The following is a 12023-nucleotide window of genomic DNA, read 5'->3' as shown; positions in this document are numbered from 1 at the left end:
TCATGCATCCAAAGGATAAAAGAAATATTGCAATGCAGGCTATTTGCGATTTTGGATATGAGAATATTGTAAATTGTGGGTTTTAATTTAGTTGTGGGTTTTTAGAGAAATACATCAAATTATCCATAAAAATACCATCGTTTTCATTTTCTTTTTATGAACGGTGTGAGGCTACATAATACAACTAGATTGGCACCATTGGAGAAAAAATAACTCATGGAAACTGATTGCATTTGTCACAATCAAGGTATGGGCCGCTTTTTGCAACTTTTGCATGAAGGCATCCATATGAAATCAATAGTTTGGATAATGTTGTCAAAGCCGTATTGGCGATCAATCGTTTGGCCAACAATTCAGGTGAATGAATCAGCCGATACCGATTCCCAAGTGAATTGTTCTGGATCGGTTAAAAAATAATTTAAAAAATATTATATCAAACAGAACATATACGTGTTAAAACTATTAAAATAATATTAATTTTAATTTTAAGTAACTTTTTACATTTATTAAAAAATATTCGATTCAGGTTAGTACCTTATCGATTTTCTTCCGATTCCGGCAGATTCGCACTGATACTGACAATATTGGTTGTCAAATCACTTGATGGATCACCTGATCTGCTATCGTTCTCGTCGGCATGAAATGAAGCCTCACCAACTTCATGAATTCATTGCAGTTTCTGACCTTGATGTGTTGCTCCACTTGATCGTGTATGTATCATTCCATATTATTAAAAAGCTCAGAAAATTATTTCACAGGGCAACTTCGAAAGTTTTGCTCCATGAAAATTACTAAAGTATCCTTCGATGCAATAAATCGAATTATTGGAGAGTGCTTTTGCTGTTAAGTTGCCTCAATACCTAAGTTTGGACTCATGATCTGCTCATGGCAGTGAATGTTGATATCTAATCAGGAAACCATACAATAGAATGAAGACAGCATCCATCATTCTTTTGTTTTTCCAAGTTACCAATCAAAATCCAATTCCACAAACATTTAAAAAAGAAAAAGAAAAAGAAAAAATAAAAACAATTTGGGGATAGGGATGCATGTATCATATTTGAAATACTTGGAGGTCGTACAAGTCATTTTAACTTTTGTTCACCTAAAAAGAGATGGTGATAATTATTTTTTTTTTTATAAAAGCGAGCTGGAGTCAGGGAGACTCCGCTAGTTATTATTATACAACACTAACAGCTCCTTTTTTTTTTTTTGAGAAGTAACACTAACAGCTCCTACTAAACCAAAACAAGCAGAGCCCCGTTGGTGGTTGGTGGTGATAATAAAATTTTTTTTTTTGATAATTGATGCAGTAAAAGAAGATGAATAATAATAAAAAAATCCATCATTTTCTTTTTGGTGATGCCATGCCGTTGCCAAATGCAAATTATTTTTCACCCTTTTCCACATATATAGGGGTAGGGGGAGGATACATAGAGAAATTGGTTTTGTCACAAAGCCAACAAGAAAGGCAAAGGGGAAGCCCCAAATTGCAGAGCAGATGATGCTCCCTGTTTTCCCCCAACCCCAATGCCTTCTCTCAAACCCCCAACAAAACCCACCCACCCCCCTCGGAAGCCCCGAACCTGCAGCTGGGTCCCCACACTCTTCCTCACCCACAACCCCAAAACCCTAAACCGCCATGTGTTCCTTAAGATGCAGCTAGAGGGAGAGCAAGGAACCGACCTCACCCTCCTCCTCTCTGACCAACTCCTGGCAGTAATCCTCTCAAAGCTCACACTGCCACATCTTTCATACTCCCTGGTGTGCAAGAGGTGGTGCAGGATCCATGGCACCCTCTTCCACGCCTTGAAGCTTCATGATTGGAACTTTCTAGAACACGGTAGGCTCGTTTCCAGGTTCCCCAACCTCACAGACGTGGACCTGATCAATGCTTGCATCAAGAGGACACCCACCTGCAATTGGGGGTTGATGCTCACCCACAACATGGTCACCACCCCCCTCAATTCGTTGGATTTCGATCTCTCCGGCCGGCTTCTCGGCGAGGATAGGCGATTGTCGTCGGAGTCGCTGGATCTGGGATTGAGGGTACTCGCCGGAGGGTGCCCCAACCTCCGGAAACTCAGGTTGGTCGACGTCTCCGGCCCGATCGACGATGAGGGCAGGGCGTTTTCGACCGATGAGGGGCCGCCCCCTGATACCGGGTTGTCGAGGATCGTGGCGGAGTGCCTGATGCTGCAGGATTTGGAGCTGCACCGGTGCACGGACTGGTCGTTGAGGTCTATCTCGAATTGCAGGAATCTGCAGGTGTTGAAGGTGGTGGGGTGCTCGGAGGGGTTGTACGAATCAGTGGTTTCGGACGTTGGTCTGACGATATTGGCTCATGGATGCAAGAGGTTGGTGAAATTGGAGCTGAGCGGGTGCGAGGGGAGCTACGATGGGATCAGCGCGATTGGGCAGTGTTGCTTCATGTTGGAGGAGCTCACGTTGTGTGATCACCGGATGGATGCGGGGTGGGTCGCCGGGCTGAAGTTCTGCGGGAACTTGAAGACCTTGAGGCTGCAGGGTTGTAGGAGGATCGACTCGGATCCAGGTCCCGCCGATTACTTGGGGTCGTGCCCGACGCTGGAGAGGTTGCAAATCCAGCGGTGCAATGTGCGCGACAAGCAGGGCTTCGGCGCCTTGTTTACTGTGTGCGGAACCGTGAAAGAGCTTGAGTTTCTGGATTGTTGGGGTTTGGACAATGAGATCTTTAGCATTGCTAGCGGTTGCAGGTATATGACGGTTGTAACAATTCGTCATTTCACTCTTATATGTTGCTGGAGTTTGATACTTGATAGATGTGCTTTGGTTGGTAAGAGTAATATCACGTTAACTCCTGGTTACTTTGATTGTTGGTGACTTGCTGTTTTTTCTATAAATGATTATGATATATTAAATGTGCCTCTGCCACCTGAAGAACTCGCAACGCGATGGCTAATTGTGCATTTGGATAGCCTGCAGTTCGTTTGTTTATTAGCTTTCTCTAGATATTGACAGCATTTTTAACCTCATGCTAGTGAGTTTGAGCTATAATTGGAAATGCATCTGAAACTAGAGGATTACTAAAAGCAACTGTACAATGCTTCCGCAGCTTTGGATGACTTACCGAATTTACTTCTGATCTTTTCTCTGTTTTTTGGCTTTGTAGGAGTTGGTTTACTTCATCAACTTTAGTGAAATGTGGATATTTTTTATCTTTCAGCTGTGGAACACCTGAGTCATTTCATTTTCTTTATTGAGAAATGTTCGTACATCTTGCTTTATTAGATTTTTCCTTCAAAAAGAATCTTGCTTTATTAGATTAGGAAAATCAAATGCATGCCTCACAACTCTCCTGGACATCACAACTTCATATGTTAATGCCATGGACTCTGATTATCTTTCAAGCTGAGAAAGTATGTTAACGAAAGGGACGACATGTGCTGAGTCGTTTGATTGGTGCCCATTTGTGTTGATAACCACTTACTACTTGCAACTGAAATTGATCTGAGCTAGTTGGCTCACTCACTTGGATTGATTACTTAGCCCATGCCTGCTACAAGGTTTCTTTGGAATTGGCCAAAATGTGATTCGGTCTCAGTTAGGTCATTGGACCTTCAAAATGTCCATCTGCTGTAAAAAATCTACATCAGCAATCACCCCTGTGTCCTAATTCGTTTTTTATATGTACTCTTGTACCTTAGAATTTAGTGACCATGGACAACAGCTGTAATAATTAAAACTCAAATTTTATAATCTTTCCCCCTTTATTTCAGTTTTGCTATACTATATTAGTAGCTCAGAGCAACCGTGGCTGTCTGTCATCATAGACTTTATAAGGGCTTAACCATTTTGTCTTGCTCCACAGGCGAGTGAAGTTACTGTCATTGGAAGGCTGCTCTTTATTGACAACGGAAGGCCTGGAGTCTGTGGTTCTTTCTTGGAATGAGCTTCAAAGGCTGAGAGTTATTTCATGTAACAATGTAAAGGATAGTGAAGTTACACCTGCATTGGCCAGTGTCTTTTCAGTCCTCAAAGAGTTGAAATGGCGACCAGACACTAAATCTGTTCTTGCAGCTAGCCTTGCAGGGACAGGAATGGGAGCCAAAGGTGGAAAGTTTTTTAAGAGGGTATAGATTTCTAAATCCTGAATCTGCTGATTTCCAAATGGCATGTATCTGCTTGTCTCTTGCATTGATGACACAGTCGCATATTAACCATTCATTTTTCAGCAACATGGTTGATAGAAGAAGGTGCTTAGTATCTTTCTAAAATCCTAGTGAAGGGAGAGGATGATCATTTGTACCATACTAGCACAGTTTCATCCATTTTGCATCAAAATCTTCTTTGTGCTGCAGCACTTCTATATCTGTCTATTTCAAATTCCACTTTCACTGAATATGTAACAACTCCCTTCCCTCTTCTGCCAATTTGCATCCTGGTCATCAGAAAACTGGGATAGATGTCTGAGTAACCAAAGGTTATTTAGCAGCTACCACATTGAACTGCTGCAACAAACTGTTATATTTAGGCTTTTGGCATACGTATAAGACCGTTAATTGTTTACTTTTGTATTCATAGTTTCAGCCATTACGTCTGTTGTAGCAGATTTAGTGTATCTTATCCTGGCACATTGTCACTTGCATGCAGTTTCATCTAGCACTTATATCTGGGTCTAGTTTGTCTGATCTATTTGCTTTCATTTAATTGAGGAACTACTATGTTGCTTTTTCTCCTCTTAAAAAGCCAAAACTCTATGCATCATTGACTAAAAATTGTTAGGTTCTTAAAAATTTCTAGTGTAAATAATACATTCGTAATGAAAATGTTTGACCCAGTTATGTGCAGCTCCATCTGAACAGGTAGAAATATTGAGCTTGTAGGAAGTTCTGGTATTGATAGTCCTTACACATGTTATGTTATGTTTCTTCCCATACATCATTCTTTATGTGTTGGAAAGCCATGAAATCAAGTGGGTGATTGCAACATAAAAGTTCAATAAAGCAAGTAACTTTCACATTGTATTATGAATAGTACTATTCTCGCTAGAAGTGCTGATTGCCTTACCTAAACAACTGCCAGCCATTGTGTATGGAAAATATTTATTAATGCAATCATTCATACTGTACCAGGCTTTCCTTTTTTTTTATAGGATTATGCCAGGTTAAAATTTACCTTAAGAGAAGTGAATCTTATAGATTTTCCAATGTCGGGCTGTTGCATGAATTTTTGTGCTTGTATCATGCTCTACAGCAGCTGCAAAATTGTGCAGGGCTGGTATTGTGATCCTTTGTTGTGAAATGAGACACCATATTCTGGTCTCACAATGAAAATTTTTTGGTGCTTTGCTTTTCCATCCACTAGCACGGGATAAGACTCGAAATCCATTGATTCTTACTCTAGTTTACTAGTGACATGTGACTCATATTGTTTGGTCCCAACTTCAAACTTAACCGGGTCAACCTAGTGAGTTTACCAGTTTATTATCTCTTTGTTTCTGGAAAAAGAAAATTTTTTAATTTTATGTATAAAAAAGAATAAAGTTATACTTGAGCACAATGGTACAAATGTCTATAACGTCAACATGTTAACATTTAAGTAACAAATAAATGACATTCAGTGATGTAACTAGTATTTAGGCATAAAATATACAAGTTATAGAATGTTGGCTGATGTTGTACATCGACTATGGACTACTATGCATAAATTGTCCAAGTCCACAAATCAACTATCATGAGATGAGGACATGACCTTGTGAAATTAATAAAAATTAAAACTAATCAAGATATGTAGTGTAAAGTGTAAACACAATGATCAAATCAAGAATCAATCCCTTTCTACTATTTTTTAACTTTTGAAAAGGTAGTTTGTACCATGCAAAATTATTACAATAGCCTTAAGTGGTCAATCAAAACAAAGCACAACCATGGTATTCCAAATATAGTAAACAATAGCAATTAGAAAAGCTAGATGTTTAACCTCAATAAGGGTTAACATGAGAATGGATTCATGTGCAAATAAAATAAATAAAACTGATTTATGTCTTCTTAATTCCTATACATGGTGTCACTTTGTAGTTCAAGTCCTAAAAATAGAAATAGTGAAGGTATATGTGGATTTGGGTCAACCAGCTGAATTGATTTGGCAGGGGGCAGCTCGGTTCACTTGAGCGACTTACTAGGTCAACCAGTTGGCTTTATTGACCATGATTCTCCCCTACTTAATTTGAAGGTTGGTTGGGTTTGCTTTGCATGTTGTTTTATTCTCCATCGTAACTACATGAATTTTAATTTGCCATTAGCAAGTGGTAAACTTGGATGCTCCTAGGTTTTCTTATACATCTCCGCATTCTTTAACTTTATCAGTTGGACTTGTCAAAGTTCAGCAAATTTATGACATTGTTGGTCATGTAAGTTCATCGATTGATTCTATTAGTAATTTGAGGCATGAAACCAACAGAAGGGAAGAGATTAAGAATTATTATGATCAATCAGTGAATACAGTGTCTAAACATGAAATAAGTAGGATTCATATAACTAAATCAAAGGTTCACTGCATAATCCTGTCTTAAGTCCTATTTTCTGCTTGTCTAGGATACTCACCTTCTGAACAAAGAAAACAAATTGCTTCTTCACTAACGGCCATGTGCTAGTGACCTCTCTCTCTCTGTGTTGGTTGTAAATTAAACACATGGCGCTCAGTGAAAGATTACCATGCACAGCTGCCATCACTCTTAGCAAAGCAGGGGTCAAGCATAGTTGTGAAAATAAACAGCAATTTGCAAACTGGATGACTTCAGCTTTGTTAAACACGAGGACCATGTATGATACCCTCTCACTAATGGTCATGTATTAATAACACTGAGAGAGAGAGAGAGATTTTAACACGTCTGTTAATGAGAATAATTTCAGGTCGGGATTGTGTTCATTGGTACTAGAAAAATTGAAGTATTTGATATTGACCAGAACTCTTTTTGTGGATGTCTTGGACCGTTGAAAGTATGTCTCCTTTTTTGTTACAGAACTCCATATTTGATTAGGCTTACTAGGTCATGAAATATTGAAGAAAACCTGCTACAAATGTTCTTAGGTCATTATTGAGCTTGAACTTTCTTTCTCAACGTCTGCATATCATCATTGAGAGGTCAATTTACCTTGTTCTTTCTCCTTTGTGCTTCAATTGGTCTCTTTTTGCTTCCCTTAAGTGATTACGGATATGCATGAGAAATACCAGTCATGAAGTGAAAAAGTAGTGTTTGTAGTGCAATTTTATGTTTGATTGTTTCTTTAGATGTATTAGAATGATTCATGGTGTTGTTCTGTGTACTTTTTTAACTTTTTTGTATGTGGAGGAGATGAAGGAATATTTGATTATTATGTTGAACCTTGTGTCAATTTAGCATAATGGATTCTATTTTCTTGATAAAATTCCTATATTTCAGGTGTTAGGATAGTTTTTGTCAGATCAAGAATGCTTATTGACTTTGTGTGCATATTATGGCATTTAATTTTTTTAAAGAAATTGTGTGTTGATCATGTAACTAATGGATTACCAAAAAAAATTTGTGGCTAGTCATATGCGTAATATCTTGAATATTTTCCTGCAGGTCCCTTCACCCAGATTTAGGCAATCCTTGTCTTTCTGATTGTTTGCTCGTTCTGTATCTGCTTTTTGTTGGATAAGCTTGTCCAGCATATTCTTGAATCTCCCATCCATTAATAAATGTATCTATGTTCTGCTGATGCTGAATCATTTGCAGAAATGCAAACAGTTCAATAAAATTCACTCATTTTTGTCGTGCCTGGTCTTTTGACACGCAGGTTTTGACTTATCGTGTGGTATATCTTTGCAAAGTTAACATTAGAAAGAATGGTACATGTTAATTGAATGATGGCTGAATTTCAATATTCCTGCGAAATTTAAACCGCAGACCATTTGACTATGACAGTGTGGCTTTTACCATCCCCGCCTATCAAATTTGACCCAGTTAATCCTAGATCGAAATGTAAATTTTCTTTGAATTATTTATAAGCATTTCATGAAATTACAGATGACATTTAATTGCTTTTCAGGAAAAAAATTTGTCCTTGAGAGTAATTTTTAGCATGAACATTTTTCTGTTAAAACAAAATTTATGCACAAAGTTTGCTGCAGGTATTTTCAGTGTGCGTGCTGTTAACATCCCTGCTTGACTACCAAAATAAATGTGAAAATAGATGATTCTTACTTGAGCCGGGCTAGCTTGGGCCTTATGAAAATGGTTTGTGAACGCCTGTCTGTCCCAATTACTTTGCAGGCTAGTCTATTCCCCCCATACATCAGGCTTTGGTTTCATCTCATTCCTTGTATACTAGATATAAAATTACACAAAAAAAAGGTGTATCCTGTGTTTGTCTTTCGCTGTGACATTGATCATATGTAGTTGGGATGGCAGTGCACTGGGGCAGGTGCGGCAGACAAGGTCTCCACCCCCTACCCGGTCTCAAAATTCTGCCCTCCATCACCACTTTCATCCCCACATGGGTTTTGATTTTAACCTTTATCCCTGTTTTATGTTTTCCATGGTCGGTTCAAATGGGGGCGAAGTGGGGCAGGGCCCCATTTCTCTCCTGTTTACTGCCATCCCTAAAGGTGGTTGAACCGGCAAAGGGTCGACCCTGCTGGCAAAATGAGAGGGTTGTTTTAGCCTTTGGGTTAGAAAATAGGAATATATAAGAGATGAATTCTATAAATTTATTAAAGTTATTTTAGTTATTTTACTAGCGGGCTGGGGTGGGGGGAAAAGCTTAAGTTCATCTCCGCACAGGTTTTGATTTTAACTTTCCTTCTCATTTCATGTCCTCCGTCCCTGGTCCAAACGGGGTGAGGGGGCAGGGATAGCCAAGTAACCTAAGTGCTTTGGAAGTCAGACCTTGATCCCGCCCAAGTTCTCGGATATGGATACAACCCAAAAATGGATATGGTTTCCTTGTCTGTGGATTTGATCCAATCCCAACATGCTGGATGTGCAGATAGGCATTGTAAATAAATTATAAAACACCTGGCATTTATATGGATTATGGACCCAACCAAACTCTTTTCATTTTTCCATGAAAAACTATGTTGACGACCTGCACAGGTGACAGGGTTTTGTCAAATTTGTATCACACCACCATGGCCCAAATCTGGATTGGCTTGAATAGAAACCTTTCATGTTTTACTACATTGTGATCCTAGCTAGTCTTACATGTTTTACCGTAATCATGAATTTTCATATTTAATCTTATCAATTGAGAGATTAAGGGCACCATTGGAAGCGGGAAAGACGTAAGAAAAGTTATGCAAAATAAATAAATAAAATCTATATGGATTTTTTGGCCCTTTCAAACGAGACTTTTTTGCTGATAGAGTTTTTCTAAAAAGTACACTTTTTGATAAAAAACATTTCTCCATCGGGTGGAAGAATGTTTTCTACCAAGAGAAAATTTATTTTTACACTCCCCACCAGCCATCTCACCACCACCCCCTACCATCTCACTATCACCACTACCCTCCTCTTTTCTCTCATTTTTTCATATTTTCAACTCTGTTTTCTCATGCTACACAAACAAGCGAAAAACTTTCTTTTGAAAAACTCATCAAAAACTCTCATAGACAAACTTTCTTTTCCTATGAGAGTTTTTCTCTCTTCCAAACGTGCCCTAAACCTTAACTAATTGCAGTCCATGCCCATAATATTTGGTTGCTTAAGGGCATGTTTGGAAGCAAAAAAGATATAAGAAAAGTGATAAATGAAAAATCCGTACGGATTTTTAGAGACTTTTTTGTTGAGAGAATTTTTCTAAAAAGTACACTTTTTTTATAAGAAACATTTCTCTACTCCTTAACCCATCTCACCATCCACCATCTCACCATCACCACCACTATCCATCTCTCCACCACCCACCACCACCACCACCCACCTCCTTTCTCTTATTTTTTCACATTTTTTTATGCTACACAAACAAACAAAAAACTTTTTTTTTTGAAAAACTTCTCATATAAAAAACTCTCATAAGAAAAAATATTACCCATTACTGGACCAACTAGCAATAGTAAGTATGCCAAGCAACATAGACATCCCCCCTTTGACCAATTGGGTCCTTCAACCTGCCCTCACAGGGGGCCGGCCGAGATGATCGGGGCTGGGGCAGGGGACAAGGTCTCCACCCCCGCCCTGTCTCAAAATCCGAACCTCCATACCCGCACGGGTTTGGATTTTAACCTCCATCCCCGTTTCATGTCCTCCATTCCCACTCCAAATGAGGTGAACCGCAGTGGGGCCCTGTTTTCCCTCGATCCATTGCCATCTTTAGAAGGATTGAGAATGGGGTGGGGCGGGGCAAGGCGGGGATCAGGACGGGGCGGAGTTGGGGAAAGCATAAGTCCATCCCCGCCTCCATCCTCGCATTGGTTTTGATTTTAACCTTCATTCCCCCCTTCATCTCTGTTTCATGTCCTTCATCTCCGGTCCAAACAGAGCGAGGCTGGGCAGGGCTCCCTTTCCTCCTGGTCCAGTGCCATCCCTACTATCCATTCAATTTTACACATTTTAGATGGCGTGACAAGTATTCACCTTCTTTCCTTATGAATAGGGCAACGTGAGACCTTCAAGCACTGCTAATTCATCGTAAACACCTTTTCTGCATGATCGATAAATGAACAAATCACTCTTTACACAACTCCTTTGCCTTCAATCCGACTGACCTAAGAATTCCAAATGAGTATCCAGTTCAAATTTGAAATAATCTTACCATCATTTTTCTGGATTCACGTTCATGTTTTCTGCCAGATTTGTGATCGATCCCTCTTTCTTCCAACCTTTTCTTTTACTTGATCGATTATACTGCCACACAAAATGCAGATTTGACAAACTTGTATTCATTTTAACAGGTTTCAACATGGATGGCACCGTGCTCTACGTAATTGTAAAACCAAGGTTGAGCAGGCTGGAACTCTGGACCATGAACCGGGCCTAGCTGAGCTTATGTCTGACCTGTTGAAAGCCCATGCTGGGTCTTGGTCAGCCCGTAGCTACTCAACAAGCTGGTAAAGCCATCTAATGATGCACCTGGGCTAGGCTGCTGATTAATGCAATGAAAATATGCAATAGATCTAGTGTATACTGAAACGTACAGTAAGTTTGTACATATTCCAAAGTAAATTGTGTTATGCAAAATCACAATGAATGAAATCAACCACGAGACGAAGAAAAGAGAGAGAATACATGAGATTTACATGGTTGGGCACTTGGGCTTACGTCCATGGACGAAGAAAGAGCGAAAGCACCCACTAGCAATTTATGAAGAAATACAATGACGAGATACAGAACTCTCAAAACCCTAATCCCCAATTTCACACCCAACTTCAAAAGGAAGTGGTTACCTGTACCAAAAGGGAACACCACCCTAAAGGGTACATAAGAGAAAATTACAAAATAAGACTGGAATGACCCAAGCCCTTCGCGACCACCACAAACCTCATTGTAAGATCTGAAAAAGAGCACCGGAATCAGCCCAAATGTTAAATGTCCACCAACGGGGGCTCCGCTTGTCTGGTAAGAGCAACTAGTAGACGTCACCTTGTGTTGGGACGTTGCAGGTTCAAAACCCAATGGTATTGTAGTGTAACTGGTAAGGGTCTGCCCAACCCCAGCTTGCCTTTTAAAAAAAAATGTTAAATGTCCACCAATATTGGATTCTAAGGAGTTTATTTTATTTTATTTCTAAGTATTTTTTTTTTAAGCTCCGGCAGTGGGAACCAGCTGATCATTGTAATCATCTCAAAGTCAAGTGAAATGATCTTTCAGAAGTGGAGACCAAATATGAATGATGCATACAAAAAAATAGGTCGGAAATGCAAATATATAATGGTTAGAGATACAAATATGAAATACAGTCAAATGAAAATACAAAACCTAACAATAATATATACAATAAATGAAATGAAAGAAATATCAAAAAGGAAAAAGAAAAAAACACGGTACGTGAGTCTAGTTCGACATGCATGTCCGAAGAAATTTC

General features: G+C 39.3%; 1 protein-coding gene across 1 annotated transcript; it reads left to right on the top strand.

The window, feature by feature from the left end:
• Positions 1-1408: 1408 nt before the first annotated feature.
• On the top strand, positions 1409-7779 carry LOC149821673 (F-box protein At5g51380-like). The gene is made up of 3 exons (XM_089980705.1): positions 1409-2735; positions 3851-4112; positions 7589-7779. The coding sequence occupies exons 1-3, from the start codon at positions 1531-1533 to the stop codon at positions 7625-7627; spliced, it is 1506 nt and encodes a 501-aa protein (XP_089836831.1). The 5' UTR covers positions 1409-1530; the 3' UTR covers positions 7628-7779.
• Positions 7780-12023: the final 4244 nt, after the last annotated feature.

This window comes from Nuphar pumila, chromosome 11 (assembly GCF_984573655.1).
Source record: "Nuphar pumila chromosome 11, dmNupPumi1.hap1.1, whole genome shotgun sequence".
Lineage (NCBI taxonomy): Eukaryota > Viridiplantae > Streptophyta > Magnoliopsida > Nymphaeales > Nymphaeaceae > Nuphar > Nuphar pumila.
Note: the sequence above shows the minus strand (reverse complement) of the source record. Positions and strands in the feature narration are given on the sequence as shown.

Coding starts and splice junctions, on each gene's coding strand:
- LOC149821673 (XM_089980705.1), top strand. CDS start 1,531: ATGCCTTCTCTCAAACCCCCAACAAAACCCACCCACCCCCCTCGGAAG. Junction 2,736..3,850: donor AGCATTGCTAGCGGTTGCAG/GTATATGACGGT, acceptor CTTGCTCCACAG/GCGAGTGAAGTTACTGTCAT. Junction 4,113..7,588: donor GTGGAAAGTTTTTTAAGAGG/GTATAGATTTCT, acceptor ATTTTCCTGCAG/GTCCCTTCACCCAGATTTAG.